Source organism: Mastigoproctus giganteus, chromosome 8 (assembly GCF_048544385.1).
Source record: "Mastigoproctus giganteus isolate SK-2022 chromosome 8, ASM4854438v1, whole genome shotgun sequence".
Lineage (NCBI taxonomy): Eukaryota > Metazoa > Arthropoda > Arachnida > Uropygi > Thelyphonidae > Mastigoproctus > Mastigoproctus giganteus.
The window spans coordinates 32,189,028-32,208,310 of NC_143582.1; the positions used below are offsets into that span (position 1 = coordinate 32,189,028).

General features: G+C 36.7%; 1 protein-coding gene across 1 annotated transcript in view; it reads right to left on the bottom strand.

The window, feature by feature from the left end:
- Positions 1 to 19,283, bottom strand: part of LOC150081424 (solute carrier family 22 member 4-like) — a 130,722-nt gene that overhangs the window by 61,623 nt on the left and 49,816 nt on the right. Inside the window, exon 5 of the mRNA XM_090380198.1 lies at positions 8,355 to 8,502. Within this exon, the coding sequence (XP_090236324.1) occupies positions 8,355 to 8,502 (148 nt within the window). The remainder of the gene's footprint in view (positions 1 to 8,354; positions 8,503 to 19,283) is intronic.

Sequence of the window (19,283 nt, forward strand, 5' to 3'; positions counted from 1 at the left end):
TAATCACCTCAGAGGGCATAAATTCAAATTGAGGAAGGACGGATGTCGGATAGATGTGCGGAAATTTGCCTTTGGCCAGCGGGTGGTTGGTTGGTGGAACCGACTTCCATCACTTGTTGTTGAAGTTGATAGCCTAAACAAATTTAAAAACTGGACAGGTATTTCGAACGAACGGAGGGGTGAAATGGGAGTGGGTTTTTTTTTTTTTTTTTTGTTTTTTTTGGCTGATGCTGAATAAGCTTGCTTTCTTGCATCATATGCCTCTGCTAATGCTAATGCTAATGCTAATTATTCTGAGCAAGAGGGAGAATCCCATCAGCATTGAGCATGCTCAAACTATTCAAGGCTTTATACACCTCTATCAGATCACCTCGCTGGTGCCTAGTCTCCAGACACTGTAATTTGCAAAACTTAAGCCTTTCTTCGTAAGAGCACCCCTTTGTTCCATTCACTACTCTTGTTGCCCTTCTCTGTACTCGTTCCAGCAGCTCTACATCCTTCTTGAAATGAGGTCTCCAGGCCTGTAAACAGTACTCTAGGTGTAGTCTGACCATTGCCTTATACAAGGGAATAATCACCTCCTTATCCCTGCTAGAAAAATTCCTATATATCATTGATAATACACCATGAGCTACTCTTGCAGCCCATCTGCACTGCTTAGAGAACTTCATATCTGCCTGCACAACCACCCCCAGGTCCTTTTCATTCTCTACCACTGTCAGTGTAGTACCACAGAGTTGATACGTTGCTCTGGGGTTGCTGTTTCCCATATGTAGTACTTTACATTTGTCAATGTTAAACTTCATTTGCCACCTCTCAGCCCATCTGCTCAACCTTTACAGATCCTGTTGCAGCAGCATAATGTCATTAGTGTTATTAACAACCCTGCCAACCTTTGTATCATCTGCAAACTTGGACATTAAGCTTGATATACCATCATCAATATCATTTATAAATACAGAAAACAATAATGGACCCAATACTGAACCCAGAGGGACTCCACTAAGTATTATGCACATACAAGGAACTGGAAAGTTGCTGGAGAGGCCTTCATCCTGCAGTGGATTGAAAATGAATGATGATGCGCATACCTAACACATATAAGTGAATAAATATCTGGAGCAATATGGCCTTAGTTGCTAATGCTCCTAAAAACCTAATAACAAACAACAAACAGTTGGCAACCATATTCATTGCATTGTGCCGAAAGGATGATGAATTCCGAGATTTTTTGATTACCACTGTATCATCCACCAACAAGTGTTAGCCAGCAAAAGATTAAATACTACAAATGTTATGGATATAGCTTTCAAAATTGTGAATTTCATCAGAGGACAATCTCTTCAAAGGAGACTTTTCAAAATGCAACTTGATGAAAATGAACCAGCTCTGATATTACAAACAGAAGTGAGGTGGCTGAGTCGGAGTAAGCCTCTACAGAGATTTTGAAATTTGCTGAATGAAATTTAAAAAATTGTTGATCAAATTTTTTTTGGGGAGATGATTATCAGCAGCTACAAGGTATGGAGTGGTTGTGCGATCTGGCTTTTTTTGGCAGATTTTACCAGTAAGTTAAGTGATCTAAATTTGGAATTACATGGAAAAAATAAAAATGTGGGTGACACGATTAGTAGTATTTCTGCATATAAATATTAATTTTTGGCAATGGCTAAGGATCTCAAAGAAAAAAAATTTGATCATTTTGCAAATATGCATGATCATTTGCAAAATTATCCTGTTTCTGAATTTAATATTGAGAAATATGTTTCTGAAATTGAGAACGTTGTGGATGGATGATTTTGAAACCAGATTCAGTGATTTTAAAGCAATTGAAGACATCGTTCAATATATTTATCCATTTAATGTCAACTTAGATACAAAACAAATTGCAGAAAAAAATCACCGAGATTTTTCACATGGAGAAAATATTACATGAAAATGAAATTATTACATTGCAAAATGATATCTTGCTAAAAGCCAGATCGTCAAAAAAAGACTTTTGGAAATATGTTTGTCGAGAAAAGCACCCAACCATAAAAAAATGCAGTGAACTTTTAAATTCCTGTTTTAGTTCCACAAATCTATGTGAATCGGCCTTTTCAAAAGTATCTGAAACAAACAAAGACGAAGAATCGCTCTACTCTTACGGACTTGTATGCATAAGATTCTTTATGTTTGGCCTTATCACAGTATATCCCCCATTTTGAAAGCATGGCAGATGACATGAAGACACAAACTTCACATAAATTAAAAATTTAAATACGTATGAATTTAAAATAAGAATTCTGAATTGCATTTAATTTTAAAATTTATAAACAACAACATTTTTCAATATGTGTTGATTAACTTTTTTAACCATGTGTAATGAAATTCTTGAGATGTAGATTGCGGCACATTTTGAAGAAAAAAAGTAGCTCGCATCACAAATTAAGTTGGCCACCCATGCTATAGTGCATTTGATACTCAAAATTTTTATAAAAAACAAAGCAAGAAACAGTTTTAAAAATTTGGCACCTGTCAATGATGTTGTTTATGTTGACATTTACTGAATACAATAGTAAAAAGTATATATAGTAAAAGCAATCCTGTTATTTAAAAATACACTAATTCAAGGAATGACAAAATATAAGCCAAAATAAACTATAAGTGAGAAACCAGTACTCAGAAGGAAGGTGCAATATATTTTATATACCAACAATGATATAATTCTAATAGAGTTTTAATTTTTAAGCTTTTTTATTTATTTTCTTTTTGTATAGAATCGACAGCATGTTTTCTAAAGGGCTGAACAAAACACAAATGAATATAGCACATTCCTTTGTGTTTGTTCTTTCTTACTCATTAATATATTCATTGGAAGAGACACGACCAGACTAAATGAAACCCATCAACCCTCAGTTTATTACACAGCAATATAACCTGATATGTGGTGATTAAAAGTCATATTATACACTGGTTCTAAACTAGAAAGAGAAGAACTGGCTACATCGTGTTCTTAGCTTAACATATTAATAAGATACAAAACCAACTGGGGTGTGTCTTATTAAATAAAATCCTATTTAAATAAGAAGGAATAATATTCTTATTAAATAATAATTTTTTTATATTACTTTTTTGTACCTTATTTTGCTTTCATATATCTTCATTTTTTTTTATTATGTCTGGAGACCTCAAAAACTGGAAGTAGCAAGGCATCCGTAAACCTCCAAGAGTGTATGATAAGAAGTTTGTGATACTTTTGTGACTTTTTTTTAGTGGCAATCAAATATCTAAATTACTACACAAAAAATCAGTTAAAAAAAGTTTACCCATTCAGGGTGTATGAGGCTATCATAGTACCATTTTTTCCCATCCATTTTTCACACACAAAAAATAACAGATTTCACCTAGGAAGATCCCACATGATCCTATTTCAGCAATGGCCCAGGTAAGGGCGGCTCGTTCATAGGCACTGCAGCACCCCCAGTATTAAATCTAGATATACAGTGAACGGAGTTATATGAAATTTTGTGAAGAACAATGCAACACAATGAATATTTTTATTAACAGGACCCACATATAGTATGCATATCCTCTATTTCCAGTAATCATTTCAATAATAAACAAATAAAAACATTAAATTGTTTCCAACTTTGAAGTTTAATTAACCGTAGGCCTCACTGTGTGCCAAGCAGTGACACATTTTGCATTCCAGCGAATATCTGGTTGGTTGCCATTGGCAACCAGCATATTGGCAACTTGCCAATATACATTTTTTATAGGTGATACAAATCAAAGTCGCTGTAAAGAGTGCAGTGCAGATTTCATCGTTGAAGGCACCTCTGTAGCCAGGTGGGAAGGAGCAGCAGTGCGTAGCACACACTTCTTGATTAGACTGGGGTTCAAGCCCATCACCACCAAATACAGAGGATGCGGAAAGGTCAGGGAATGACCACCACATATTCCCAGAGCAATATGGCCTTAGTTGCTAATGCTCCTAAAAACCAAATAACAAACAAACAACAAACATTCATCGTTGACCATGATGGGTGTGTAGCCACAATGTCGGTGTCTTTTTGTTATTTGCCCGAATTCCCATTAAGTAACTAAATAATATCAGTGTTAAGTCAATACTCAACATTCAACAGTGTAATTATGTGATTACAGCTTAATTGCGAATTGAGCTTGAACTTGGTAAGTTGAAGTTATATTATGAGGTGATGTGTAAGTAAAACATTATTTCTATGAAACACAATTTTGTGAAATTTGATTTGATCATGGCCTCCATGCTTTTCAATGGAGTAAATCGTGTGACAGTGAATAAACTTCAGCAACTTAGTTTTTCACAATTAGTTTTTTCTTGGAGAGATTTCACAATCTCTCCAAGAAAAAAATGCGATTAAAAAGAAGGCTGCCCCACACCAAAGATTCAAATTTCTCTGCGGGGAATAAGTAATAATAAGAAATATATTTGCAGTTTTAAAACTGAATGGTACCAAAGGAAAAGTTGGCTTTGTGGTTGTGAAGTTATTATTATTATTATTATTAATAGCCATATGGTGCAAGGAAGCCTGAGGCTTATGCTGCACCAGGAAAAAAAAAGTTCCCGAGTTACTCTGAGAGAGAGAGAGAGTCAAAAGTAGAAGGGAATCACCAAGAAAGAGAAGAATGATGATATCCAGCTCAGGACCCTGGGTGTGCCAAGCCCATACTCACCAGATGTGAGCCCCCTGGGTTCTTAAAAATGCATTGTTTTGTTTTCCATGTTTATTGTTCAGAGGTGACTTAACGTTGACAAAAAGTGGCTTTATAAACATAAACAGAATGAAAGAAAAACTCTAAAACATGAGAGTTTGAAGAAACATATTGATAATGTGATTTCACTATCGCTTTTAAGAAGTGTAAATATTAAAGAACAGCTTAGTGAGGCCTACAGAATTTCGAACTGCAAACATCACAGAAAAGTTACCAAGAATTGTGAGGTATTATCTAAATTAATAGAGTGCATTAAATTTTGTGGACAGTTTAAAATTCCTTTAGGTGGACATGACGAAAAAGACGATTCTAAAAATCCAGGTGTATTCAGAGGATTAATAAACTTCACCTGTACATTATATTCCAATTTAAAGAACCATTTAGAAAGTAATGCAGCATTTAAAGGCATTTCAAAAACTATTCAGAATCTTGACTGTTTGCTGCAAATACGCTGGGATGAAATAAAATAAAGTTCGTAGCTGTCATGGTTGATGACACAACAGATGTTTCAAAACATATACATATGGTAATTGTTCTGAGATATGAGCTGAATGGAGACATTTTTTGAACGTTTTTGGGTTTTTTTTTTCACTCTGGAAAACCAACACGCTTCTTGATTAGACCGGGGTTCGAGCCCGTCACCACCAAATACGGAGGATGCGGAAAGGTCAGGGAATGACCGTTGCATATCCCGGAGCAATATGGACTTAGTTGCTAATGCTCCTAAAACCAAATAACAACAACTGGAAAACCAAATGCCAGATGGAATATCAAAGTGCATTCTAGATCATTTAAACATAATCCTCAAAGGAAATACTCAAAAACTGGTTGCTCAGACATTTGATGGCGCAAGTGTGATGAAAGGCAAGAAAGGGGGAGTTCAGGCTAAAATAAAAGAAGTGTACAAAAATGCATATTTTATTCACTGCTATGCACACCAACTGAATCTGATGATGAGAAATGCAGAAAGTAGTACCCGAGATTCAAGAATATTCCTTTCGAACCTCATGTCGATACCAACATTTTTCTCGAGATCACCACAGCATCTCTCTGTTCTCAGAAAGCATATGGACAGCCATGTTTCCCGACCTTCTTCTACAAGATGGAACTTCAATATATGCACCATGAACAGCATTTATGAAAATTTTGAATCCTTAAAATAGTGCATGGAGGAACTACAAGTGACAGCAAATGCAGATAAGACAATTTCAGAAGCAACTGGAATTTTGCACATCTTGAGTAATGAAAAATTCGAGTTCTGGTTAGAACTTTTCCATCAGATAATGCCTCATGTGGAAGTTATTTATAATCAAATACAAATTCTTGAATGTCTTCAGTAATCATATCTTATTAAATTTTTTTAGGAGCATCAGCGACTAAGGCGTGTTACTCCGTGTATATTGTCTATAAATTGCATGTTGTTGTTGTTGTTATTTGGTTTTTAGGAGCATTAGCAACTAAGGCCATATTGCTCCGGGATATGCGGTGGTCATTCCCTGAATGACCTTTCCGCATCCTCCGTATTTGGTGGTGACGGGCTCGAACCCCGGTCTAATCAAGAAGCGTGTGCTACGCACTGCTGCTCCTTCCCACCTGGCTACGGAGGCGCCATAAATTGCATGTGTCCTGAGGTGGATTTTCTGTTTTGCTGGACGAAAAACCGAGTTTTGGGAGAAAAATCTATGCTACCCTCGGCCAACTAACTCAGCCATGTTGTGAAAAAGACACATAAAAACATTCCTCCCTTCATCGACGGGATTCAAACTTGAATCTTTTCCAGCCAGTGCGGGGAGGATGGCGATTCTATCAACTGTGCTATGACTTCAGCAGTCATATCATCAAAACCTTCCCCTCATACCGACGTAGCAAGTTCTGCTATCGCACCAATTCCGTTTTCTGCCGGTTCAACTATATTTCCTGAACGAACTGACTCTGGCCATACATTTTTCCACACACATTTAACATTGACAGTTTTACTTCTTTGAGCGATAAAGCTATGATTCCGATACAGTCCAAAATTGAAAAACATTTCCATGCCTTCATTACTTCAATAGATTCAGAATCAATTTTTTCCAAAATCCATTGTAACGATTTTCTGATGGAATGAGTTTTAAAGGTGGATATAATGCCTTGATCTAATGGCTGAATGAAAGAAGTTGTTTTTTTTTGTTAGTTGTTGGCACATCGGCTTCTGTGGCCATAATGCACCTCCCAAAGTTTTTGCATTTACTCTGATCCAAGCCCGAGGCAGGATTCAAACCCGCAACCCTTGGGTTACCAGGCAGGCACTTTATCCACCTGGCTAGCCCGGTCAGCGAAAGAAGCTGTTATTTGATTTTTAGGAGCATTAGCAACTAAGGCCATATTGCTCTGGGAATATGCGGTGGTCATTCCCTGACCTTTCCGCATCCTCCATATTTGGTGGTGACGGGCTCGAACCCCAGTCTAATCAAGAAGCATGTGCTACGCACTGCTGTTCCTTCCCACCTGGCTACGGAGGTGCCAAAAGAAGTTGTATTAACCCAGTACTACTATGGTGGTAAGAGCATAACTTCACGTTTGGATGACTTAAATCTTTTGGATGGCCTGGTGTGCTATCCAATAGTAATAAAACTTTGAAATCTAGGTTTTTCCACAAGTTCAACAAGTACAAATGCAATAGCACAGAACATAACATGGGAATTTCCCAACAAAATAAAATACAAGGATTTCTCAGTAATTTTTTTTTTGACTAACGAGTCAACAGCAGGATTCAAAAAGAGTGGAAACTTTGAAAAAGTATGGTCATTCTGCAACAACTAAATACTCTGTTTACACCCTCATAATGGTGGAAATGTTAATAACAATAGGGTATATCCCTGATATTCAAGGTCTAAAAATACAGAGCTGGAGGAAATGGCTCCAGCATTGTATTTTCAGACCTTAACCAAGCCAGATATAAACAAATGCAAGTAGGGATGCAAGATTAAGGTGGACATTCACACCACACAAAAGAAAGGCTGAGACTATGACATTAGACAATACTACATTGAGTGGTAAATGACTCTCATCACACAGTCCAATACCATCACTCTTGTTAACAGACTTAAAGTGGCTAAAATTATTTTTAGTCTCCAGAGAAAAGCTCTGGGATTTCCTCATCTCTTTTATCATGTAATTAGAGTCATATCATTTAAAGTTAACTCGGGCCTGTGGCAAGATGCAATATTCCATACATTACAAACTTAATTTTGTTGTTTAGTTTGTTGCTTTATTGGCTGGTGATCATTGGCAAAACTTAGGCTATTCAGTATTATACAAGTATTAGTGGCTTGCCTATTGTTAGTATGGTGCTTACATATACAACAACCTAACTAGTGATCTGTATTAATTGTATTAAAAATATTTTGTTATATGTTTTTATTGTATATACATAATTTTTTACATTCATAAAAATAAGTGGAAAATGAATGGCTGGTTTCATTTGATCTGGAGAAGCTGGCCTGGAGGGGAGGGGGGGGGATTTATACCTTCTAGTCTGTAAAACTAGCTCTGCATTCTATAAGAATATTCCATCTTAACAATCAAGTTAACATTTAAATTCTAGTACATAGATTTGATTTAAAAATATCATTACTCACCTTTTTAAAGTAATGATATAATTTTTCCAGCTTGTTATCAATAGCTTTTACTTCAGATTTGTTTTTCTTGGCAATGTGCTGTAGCTTTAATTTGGCTTCTTCATACTTTTGGTGTATCAACAGCCATCGTGGGGATTCAGGAACAAGCCTCGTGGTACATGCAAAATAGTATAACTACTTATTCCAACAATAAGACTGACAATTGCAAAGTACTAAAAATGCAGAATAACTTGGAAAAATTTTACAAAATTGAATGTGGTAATTATATTTTAGTGAAAAGACAAGACTGCTGATCAGTTTGTTCTAGATGGACCGTTCATGAAAATGGTTTAGTAACCACATATAAAGATTGTTCAATTAACTCAACCAAGGAAATTCTACTTCCTCTTCCTCAAACCAGCTAACAACAGCCTCAGTCAAAGAGATCTTTTAAGAATTCCTCAGGTTCTGAAGAAATTCAAATTCTGCCTTTACTAAATGAGTGAAAATTATCAGGTATGGATCTAATCAAGGTACCACTTAATAGTGTTAAAAATTAGTTGGACTCTGGACATGGTGGTCTTTTCTCAAATAAACCCGCCTCATGATTATTCGAATTATGCAGCCCATTCGTACAACTAGAAAATTTTGAAGTTAAAAGTGATGTGGTTGATGTGAGTATCATCTATTATCCATCTCAGAGCAGTCTGAGCTGCAGGAATTAAAAACAGAAATGTCTCCTCCCACTCTGCTAAGCACTGTCATAATATGCAACAGTTGTTAGCAGAGTTAGTGAAAGAAACATACATATGCTTAAACTAACATGTCTATATAACAGTCGATAATAAAACATGCTTTGTTTCAATTTTTTTTGTTATGGTTGTACATGTAATTTTCTGCATATAATTTCAAACAATAGTGTAACCAAAATGGACCAGCCCAGTAATTAAATTTTTCTTTTATATACAGTCCATTCCGGTTATTTGGGACACATCGGGACTAGTGCATTTTGGCCCGATTAAGCGGCTGCCCCAATTATCCGAAGTTTCACATAAATAGTTAAAAATACAATGTATCCCCCTTTTTTTATAATTGGTTCACTGTACAATCAAATCACGTTACAACGAACTCAACATAGTAAAGTACCGTTCACTATACAATGTGCAGTAAGTGCCGGTCATTGCGATCACGTTTGTGAATCGAATTTTAATTCTATTAAACAGTGATTCTAAAAGCAAAGATATATTAAGCAGAAATTTACCCTTTATTACCTAACCAATTAAAAAATACATGAAAATCTGAAGAATATATGTGATAATTGGAATAATTAATACGTACTGTAATATGTACATAAGAACTAGTTGACTTTTCTGTTCATTGACATTTGTGGGTGGGGGTTAAAATTTAAAACAGTAAAAAGATAAGCAATCAATAACAAAGAACACGGCACACACAAATTGCAAGTAACACGATACGCGCAAGTGAGAACCAAGTAACGAGTTACAAAGCTTTAAAAATACGAATGAAGAGAAGATCTGAAAATTAATTTTTTTATATGATTGAAGATTTCATGGAAGTGTAAACACATTTCACCATAATAACCCACAGAATTCCAGTTGTTGGTATTATCGCAAATTCAGTAAGATCGAGTTTACTGTCTATTTATGATAGATTTCACTAACACAAAAGCCCAATAAACAGGTGACTGCTAATTGTTTTTATTGTTTTATGGTTGTGACCTCCAGAATTTCGACCGAACCATGTGGTACCATTGGAGACAATCGTAGGGTAATCTCCAGTGCTGCGGTCTCCTGCTCCGATTAAACGGCATGCTGTCCCAATTAAGCGAAGTAAACCCTGGCTATTTTCTCGATTGGTTTCTGTTTTTTAAGATTTGCCCCAAATAAACAGCTGCCCCGATTAACTGGTGGCCCAAATAACCGGAATCCACTGTACTTGATTATGCTTTCATGAAAAGAGCTATGAATTTTCTGAATGTGTTGAGTGACAATTCCTAAATATTAAACTTTCACCACCAAGAACCCTCCAATACATTCACCAGATCTAAACAGGTTTGCAGCAACTACATCCCTCAGAAATCTAGGAAAAATTTAAAGATAATAATGATAAACTAATGTTAACTAGCCACATACTAAAGATTCATCGGTAATGACAGAGCACAAGGTCATTAAGCAGAAGAGAAGTTGTCAAATTTTACTGATGACTTAAGGCAGGAAGGGGGTAACTTGTAAAATTTCACTGGTTTCTTTATAGGTTAACAAAGATGGATCTCATACAGTTTACTTTTGGGAAGTATGTTGTTGACCATTTGAATGAATTGTCTGCCATAATTGTCAAATCAGAGTTGTAAAGTTCAAAGCAAAACTGGATGGCCACTTCTTGGCACAAGAAAGGTACGAACAACAGAAAATTTTCACCATTTTTTTATGGCAGATATAGAAAAAGTTTGCTTCCTTATATCACTAGCCAGCTAAGGTAAAGAAAGCCAACATGAGAACTACAGGAAACTTTTACCTGTCAAAAGCATGTTCCGGAACCGCAGCTTCTCCCTGCATTCTCGGTAAACAGATGGTGCATGTTATCGGTAGTGGCAGTAGAAGTCAATAAAGATGTATTGATTAGCTTTTTTTCTTATTATTAAAAGCAGATTATCAGAGTTCACGAGTGGGCTGAAATTTACTTATGGGTACACCCTCCGGACTGCCTCAGTCTTAGGGTGTTTATCCCCCCTTCCCGCTGTTTTAATCTGATACGAAAATGACTTCTACAGACATTGCGTGTTATCGGTAGTTGCAGTAGAAGTTGTTTTCCTATTGGATTAAAACAGTGAGGGGGCGGATAACCACCCTAAGACTGAGGCAATCTGGAGAGTGTACCTGTAAGTAAATTTCAGCCGTGAAATTTACTTACGGGTACCTTACACTCATGAACTCCAATAATCTGCTTTTAATAGTGAAAAAAAAAAAAAAAACGAATCAATACATTGTCATCAACTTCTACTGCCATTACCGATAACATGCACCATCTGTTTACCGAGAATGCAGGGAGAAGCTGCAGTACTGGGAAATGTGTTTGACCACTAAAAGTTTCCCAAAGTTTCCTGTTGTTCTCGAGTTGGCTTTCTTTACCTTTGCTCACTAGCCATTATAATATTAATATTAATACTAAGATGGTATTAACAGGAGGGGTAAGGCACATTGACCAGACATTTTGCTAAAAAATGACTTAGATCAGTTGCCCAAATGGTCTGAAAAATGGTAACTGAACTTTAATGCTTCTAAATGCAAGTATCTGCATCTAAGAAACAGAAATTCAGGAGTTATTATAAGCTAGGATGAGTGGAGTTAAAAGTGATTCTGAATGAAAAAGACTTAGTGGTATGATTCAGTTAGACATGAAATTTTCCATGTAGTGTAAATAGGTGATTAGAAAGGCATATGATATCCTGTCTGTGATATATAAGACCTTAACAAGTAGGGAATTCATTTTATATAAGACAATGGTGAAACTGCAATTAGAATATTCTGTCCAGCTCTGGATGGTCCCACTTGAAGAAAGACAAACATCTAGAAAGGGTTCAGAGAAGGTTAACCAGATAGGTGAGAGACCAATTGATGTACATATGAAAAATGCCTTAGAAGGTGCAGTGCAGACTGCAAAGTTTGGCAACTAGACATCTTGGGGGTGAGGGACCTGATAGAGGTATATAAGGCCCTAAAGGGAATCAGTAAAATGAATGAAGGGTATACTTTCACTCTCAGAAGAGAGAAGAATCAGAGAGCACAAACACAAAATTTTGGGAAGTGAAAAAAGGCTGGATCCCATGAAGTTTACTTTGAAGCAAGTAATGTGTTGTTGATCACTGGAATAAACTACCTGCCTTAGTCAAAGCAGAGAATTAGCATTAGCATTAGTACAGGCATATGATGCAAGAAAGCAAGCTTATGCAGCATCAGCCCAAAAAAAAAACAAAAAAACCCCACTCCCATTTCACCCCTCCATTCGTTTGAAATACCTGTCCAGCTGAGCCTTAAATTTATTTAGACTATCAACTTCCACAACAAAGGATGAAAGTCTGTTCCACCAACTAACTACCCACTGGCTAAAGGTAAATTTCCACACATCTATCGTACATCTGTCTTTCCTCGATTTGAATTTATGCCCTCTCAGGTGATTATTCTGAGCAAGAGGAAGAATCCCATCGTCATTGAGCATGCTCAAACCATTCAAGGCTTTATACACCTCTATAATATCACCTCGCCGGTGCCAAGTCTCCAGACACTGCAATTTGAAAAACTTAAGCCTTTCTTCGTAAGAGCAACCCTTTCTTCCATTCACTAATCTTGTTGCCCTTCTCTGTACTCGTTCCAACATCTCTACATCCTTCTTGAAATGAGGCCTCCAGACCTGTATACAGTACTCTAGGTGTGGCCTGACCATTGCCTTATACAAGGGAATAATCACCTCCTTATCCCTGCTAGAAAAATTCCTATATATCATTGACAATACACCATGAGCTACTCTTGCAGCCCGTCTGCACTGCTCACAGAACTTCATATCTGCCTGCACAATTACCCCCCGAGTCCTTTTCATTCTCTACCACTGTCAGTGTAGTACCACAGAGTTGATACGCTGCTCTGGGATTGCTGTTTCCCATATGTAGTACTTTACGTTTGTCAATATTAAACTTCATTTGCCACCTCTCAGCCCATCTGCTCAACCTTTCCAGATCCTGTTGCAGTAGCATAGCATCAGTAGTGTTCTTAACAACCCTGCCAACCTTTGTATCGTCTGCAAACTTGGACATTAAGCTTGATACGCCACCATCAATATCATTTATAAATACAGAAAACAACAATGGACCCAACACTGAATAAATTTCAAAATGAAATTGGATAGTGACTTCTTGACGACAGGAAAGGTATGAGTGATAGAAAACGTTTACCTTTTTCTTATGACAGATACAGAAAAAGTTCCTTCCTTTTATCACTAGCCTTTATAATATTAATACTAAGATGGTATAACAGGAGGGATAAGGCACATTTATTAGACCCAATAGATTGCTATAAGTGTAAAGTGTGTTAGTTGTCTGATGGCACCAGGGGTTCCCCCCCCCATCTCACCGTGGTGACCAGAGATTTAAAAAGGGTGTGGAGAGTGGTCAGTTGTGTAGCATTATGTTCTGTTGTTTCTCTGACCATTTAGCCACTGGGCCCCTATTGGGATCCACCAATGCCCACACTTTGCCACGAGGAGGCAGGTCAGGAACCCAGTAGATTATTTTAGGTACTCTGGCAGGCTCCAACACCTAATTTCCAAGGATTTCAGTGGCAAGGCCTATAATAATAATTAAAAAAAAAAAAAAAAAAAAAAGGGTGAAGACTAGAATTTGACCAAAAGAGATTTACAAGAAAGCAGTAGAATTTAAATGTTGATTAGAATTTCGCGGCATTGTTATGGGTGTACTTGGTCGGTTTAGTGAGAGAGGGGTGAGACTGAAGACTTTGGGGGGGGAACAGGTAGAAGGATGGGAACAATCGAGTAGGCATCCCCAAAGAGGTCAGTGGACGAGCCCCACCAGGCGAAGTATTGGGAAGGCAGGGAGGGGACAGAGACCTGTCTCCTCCCTTCACTGCCCTGGGATGGGGTTTTAAAGGGAATTGGGTTAGAGTACCCAGTTCAGATCACTAAATGGCATGTTGGCAGCAAAGCCGCAGTATGTCTTCATCGGTGATGGTTGTCATGTCCATGTAGTGTTGAATCCGGTAGGAAGGTCAAACTGCCCATCCCACTCTGGGGGTGGGACATGTTAGCTGGCAGTGGGGAGCCCACCGGGTGAAGGGGTGGGAGAGACACACATTAACTTCATTCATAATCTGCATTCTCACTCTACTTATATTCTATTTTTATACTTTTTTCTTATATATATATATATTTTTTTTTTTTTTTTTTCACTCACTCATTCATCTTTTTCTCACACACCGGGGGGGGGGGGGTGCAACAATGTGTAGTGTAAATTTAAATACTAATTAAAAGTACGGTTAAAAGTGTGTGCTTAACTGTAGCATTTATGGTTTGTGTTCTTTTTCTCACACACTTTCATTCATTCTTCTGGCTTTTATTTCATTTATTTGACTCTTGCTTTCTGCACTGCACTGCACTCTCTGGGCACCTCAACTTACTGTTATTCTTCAGTTGTGGTGTAGGCTAAGGGCGAATGCAGTGATAGTGTTTGTGTTGTTAGTAAATGTTTGCTAGTATATATAAAGTAATGTAAGTTATTATTAACTTTGCACTCTTTCGGCCAATTACATTTGCACTTCCACTCATTCCCATTCACTCTCTCTTTCCTTCATGCTAGTCATTCTAGGTAAAAATAATCTTTTGTGCAACCACCCCAAATAATTTTGTTGCTCTTCTCCTCACCCCTTTCAACAGATCTATGTCCTTCCTAAAATGAGATTTCCAAACCTATGTAGTACTCCAGATGTGGCCTAACCACTGCTTTTATATGACAGAACTCTCATGGGCTGTCCTAGAAACCTGTTGCACTGCTCAGAAAACTTCACATCAGACTGTATAGATTCTCTCGGGTGGGTCTCTTTAATTATCAACTACCTTAAATTTAGTGCTACCCAAATGACAAATTATCTTGGAATTACTACTATCCAAATATAGTACCTAGCATTTATCAATGTCATACCTAATATTTTTTATGAAAATTACAAACACAAATGGTTTTAGAATCCATAGTACTCAGTACCATAAGTGAGTCGAGGTTCAAGAAGACAGAAGACACCTGTTGATATTAGGCCTAACTTTCTGTACATTGTAATTTTCAGGAAATATATGAAGACAGTTCCAAAGACCAGATGTAGAAAGGATAAATGAGAAAGAAGAAAAATCACTTCTGTGAGTTTGGAGTTAAACGGCGAATGAATGTTGACTAAGTTAAACATGTGTTCTGACTGGTTTGAAAGAAAGCAGTGGAATTAATAATACCAATTCAGAACAGTGTCCAGAAGTATTCATAGAAAAGGCATGCAGCAGAAATTGAATGTCTATGACGATGGGAGAGAGAGAGAGAGAGAGAGAGAGAGAGAGAGAGAGAGAGAGAGAGAGAGAGAGAGATATCATAAGAGATGGGTCATTAATTAACCTGAATTTCCTCTTTAGAACAGGGCCTAGACACTTGAAATGTTTTGTGGGTACCACAAAAGATGTGGGAACAATATTCAATAATAAAGCAGATTTGAGATTTGTACAGATTTAGTAGCTATTTAGACGAAAAGTAATGCTGAGTGCAAAAAAAAAACTGTTGGAAGGAATAAATAGGAAGAAATATTTGTGATTTGCTTATGCCAAGAGAGAGAATAGAAGTCAGAGTAATCCTCAGTAGAGATAGTGTGTCAATGAAGATGAGCATTCAGTCAGTAGACTGTTTTAAGTGAGAAATAAGACGGAACCAAGTTTCAGAAGGATTGATTGAAGTTAACTGAGTTTTTTTTGCCCATTCAAGAATTACTGGAGATCAGCATTTTAGGAATTGGTGGTGGATATTTGAGAAGTTGAAGCTGTTTGTGAAGAGCAAGGTTTTTAAAACTGGTAGATGGAAAGTTGTGTGTCACCAGCAAAGATGTGAATAGGATTTCCAGTTAGTAGAGGAAGACCATTAATATAAAAGAGTGAGAAAAATAACCGAACCTTGAAGAACACCACCATTAGTGAAGAAGTTAAAAGACAGGGAGTCATCTACCATCACCTGCAGTGAGCAGTCAAAGAGAAAACTGGGTAATCAGTTGCAGAATACAGTTGGAAATTCACAAGATGGGAACTTGTTTAGGAGAACTTAACAAACACAATCAAGCACCTTGGAAACGGAAACATGAAGAGCTAACTGCTTATGTTCCAGTGAACTTTTTCATTGAATTTGTCCAAAGATGAATAACATAAGACAGTATAACACCAGGGGATTGACACTGACAATATTCAGACTGGTGATCATTGATTCAGGAGATTTCAAGACTGTTTCAAGATAGTTTGAGTTGGCAGTTGATGAACTTCTCCATTACTTTGAAAAGAGTACAAATAAGTGTAAAAGGCTGACAACTGGGATGAAGGGATTTGTCATTCTTTTTTAGAATCTGGCTAGAATGTGAACAGATTTCCACAAAGGAAAATCACTAGAAGAATAAGAAAGAGGGGGGGACAAAAAAACAGAAGCAAGCTTTGGAGCATAGGTTTTGAGAACAAGTTGAGAAATGCTATCAGGTCCTGGAGCTTTATAGGCACCAAGACTCTTCAGAGTTCAAGTACCTTTCTGTTTTTTTTTTGTTTTTTGTACCTTTAAGTAGGAAGATCAGAGGCAGCAGTGGGTGGAGTGTGTTTGTTTTGGAAACAGGTAATTTATCAAAATCATAAATACACCAGTTGAAAGAAATGTAGAATGCTGGCTAATAAATCAACTTTATCTTTAGCCAAGAATGCAATAGCACCATCAGGTTGTAACAGAGGTGGAAGAATAGATGGGCAGAAGTCGCAGCCAACAGCTTTCGCCAGAGATAAGAAGGCTCAATTACTATTTCAACAAGAAGCAATTTTCTAATTTTTGCCTGTTCAAAACCAAGTATGTATGGATTGATTATTAACACTGGTAGGCATCAATTTCCTCCCTGAAATAATTCTGACAGATTCTCGTAGAAAATATGTTCAAAAACTCAGATATGTGCTTAAAAAGTTCTTATCACCCTGGTTTTTAAATATTGTAGGTTAATGACTGAAAACCAAGACCTGTAGTTGGCTTAATCAACTTTTCCATTTATTTTATCTATTTATTTTTTTAATTTTTTTTTTCTAGAACATTTAGTAGATTCTTAGAGCATTCGGGAGCTTTCTACAATGTTCAAGAATGTTCTATAGTTTTATCTGCAGAGGAAAGGTTAGGATGTTTCTGGAAAGTTTTAGAACTTTTGATGGAGATCCCTAGAAACATTTGAGCCTTCTAGAAACTTCTCTACCAGTATATATACAAGTGGGTTCCACACCAAGCAAGCATTTGTGTATTTCAAAAAGTGTATGTATTTCAGAGAGCAAGTGGTGAACAAAGTGAACAAGTTTTAGTGAATTGTGTTTGTAAACAAGTGTTGTGTGCATTAGTGTAAATCGTGAAATGTGTTTAAATTAGAAATAAAAATCTACAATTTCTTAATTGTGTTCTTATGTGCACATATCTCAACCATACTTGAAATATGTTGTTTTCTTGTTAAAATAAGCCTGATACCTTTTGCTACATTTGTGGAGAAGTAGTATTAAAATTGCAGCAGAAGCCACTGTCACAACTTGTGAGCCTATGAACTCTATTTTGGACTTCAAAATTGGCTCCATCGATTTCCTGTAGCTCATGTTCAAGGACATTAACAGGCTGGCTTAGAGGTAGTCATAAATTGATGCCTTTTACTGTTCTGGTGATATGGCAGGAACCTCGAGACCACATAAACAATTGTTACTTTTGTATCACCAATATTTCTAGTTTTTCTGGGAAATCCAAGCATAAAGTAGAGTATCTCAACATACCTTCTGCTCTAAGACCAGTTCCTCACAATGATACAATGCCAGTGCCAAAGCCACCAGAAATTTATGGACTTTACTCCGATTCAGGATCAGAAAAGGAGTCGCCAGAAGATGCAGAACCCAGAATGAATACAGATCCAAACTGTTCAACTCTTAATACTTCAAAGCTGCATCTAATCACTCAAGCAGAATTTAATAATTTGGTCAGAGATTTGGATCTCTCCAAAACCAAGGCTCAATTACTAGGCTCAAGGCTTCAGCAGTGGAATCTTTGTGCATGAAGAGCAGCAGATATTTATAATTACTCTCCGTCTACTAACATTTAACCATCAATTTATTCATAGTAGCAACTTATCCTAATTCCACATTATTACATTTTAAACAACAGTCATTCATGTGGAAATGTATTAAGTGTTTTACTGAAATTTAAGCATATGAATGTCAAAATTACTTTTTTTTTTTTTGCATCTAGTTTCTTTGTAACTACCTCATGGTAGATAATTAAATTGTTCACACATAGCCTCCTCTTAATGAAACCATGCTGTGATTTCCATATAACTCCATAACTGTCAAGATGATCTCACGTTACTTCTCTAATTGTTGACTCCATTATTTGGAACCATTATTCCTTGAAACCAAAGTCAAATTTACAAGTCTTTGCCAGTTTACTTTACAAGTTTTACCAGTCTGTAAATAAACACTGCCCTTTGAGTTACCCTTGCAAATAAGGGGAGACTTCCTACAGTTTGCTACTATCATTATTATAGCTAAATATTTGATCACCTCCTTTTATCTTCTTTTAATAAAATTGAATAGATTCCATCAGCACCAGGTACCTTGTTTACTTTTAGCTGCAACAATTTCTCTTCCAGCTTCCTTTCAGTTACTATAAAATCATTTAAACTCCCAATAAGTATTCAGTTTTTATCAGCAACTGTTACAGGATAATTGATACCTTTGCTATTCATAATAAGTGGACCAATGTGAACAATGTGGTCCAACATTTTGCAGGTAACACAAACTAAGAGGATATGAACTTAAATTAAGGAAAATAATTGCAGACGGGACATAAGAAAATTTTCTTTTAGCCCAAGAGTCATTAACTGTTGGAATTAGTCGTACAGTTAATCTTGCAATTTAGAGAGCCTATGTAAATTCAACAATAGTGTGGATGTAGTGGATGAAACCAGCTAAATTTCTTTTTTAAGGATGATGACGAATGAGGCTGGCTTCCTTGCATCAATTTGTCTTTATATTAATACTTAATCCATAAAACATAAACTAGGGACTATATCAAAAAACTCCTATCAAAATTGATTAGATTGTATTGGTATTGGTGTTTTTGGGCACAAGGGCAAC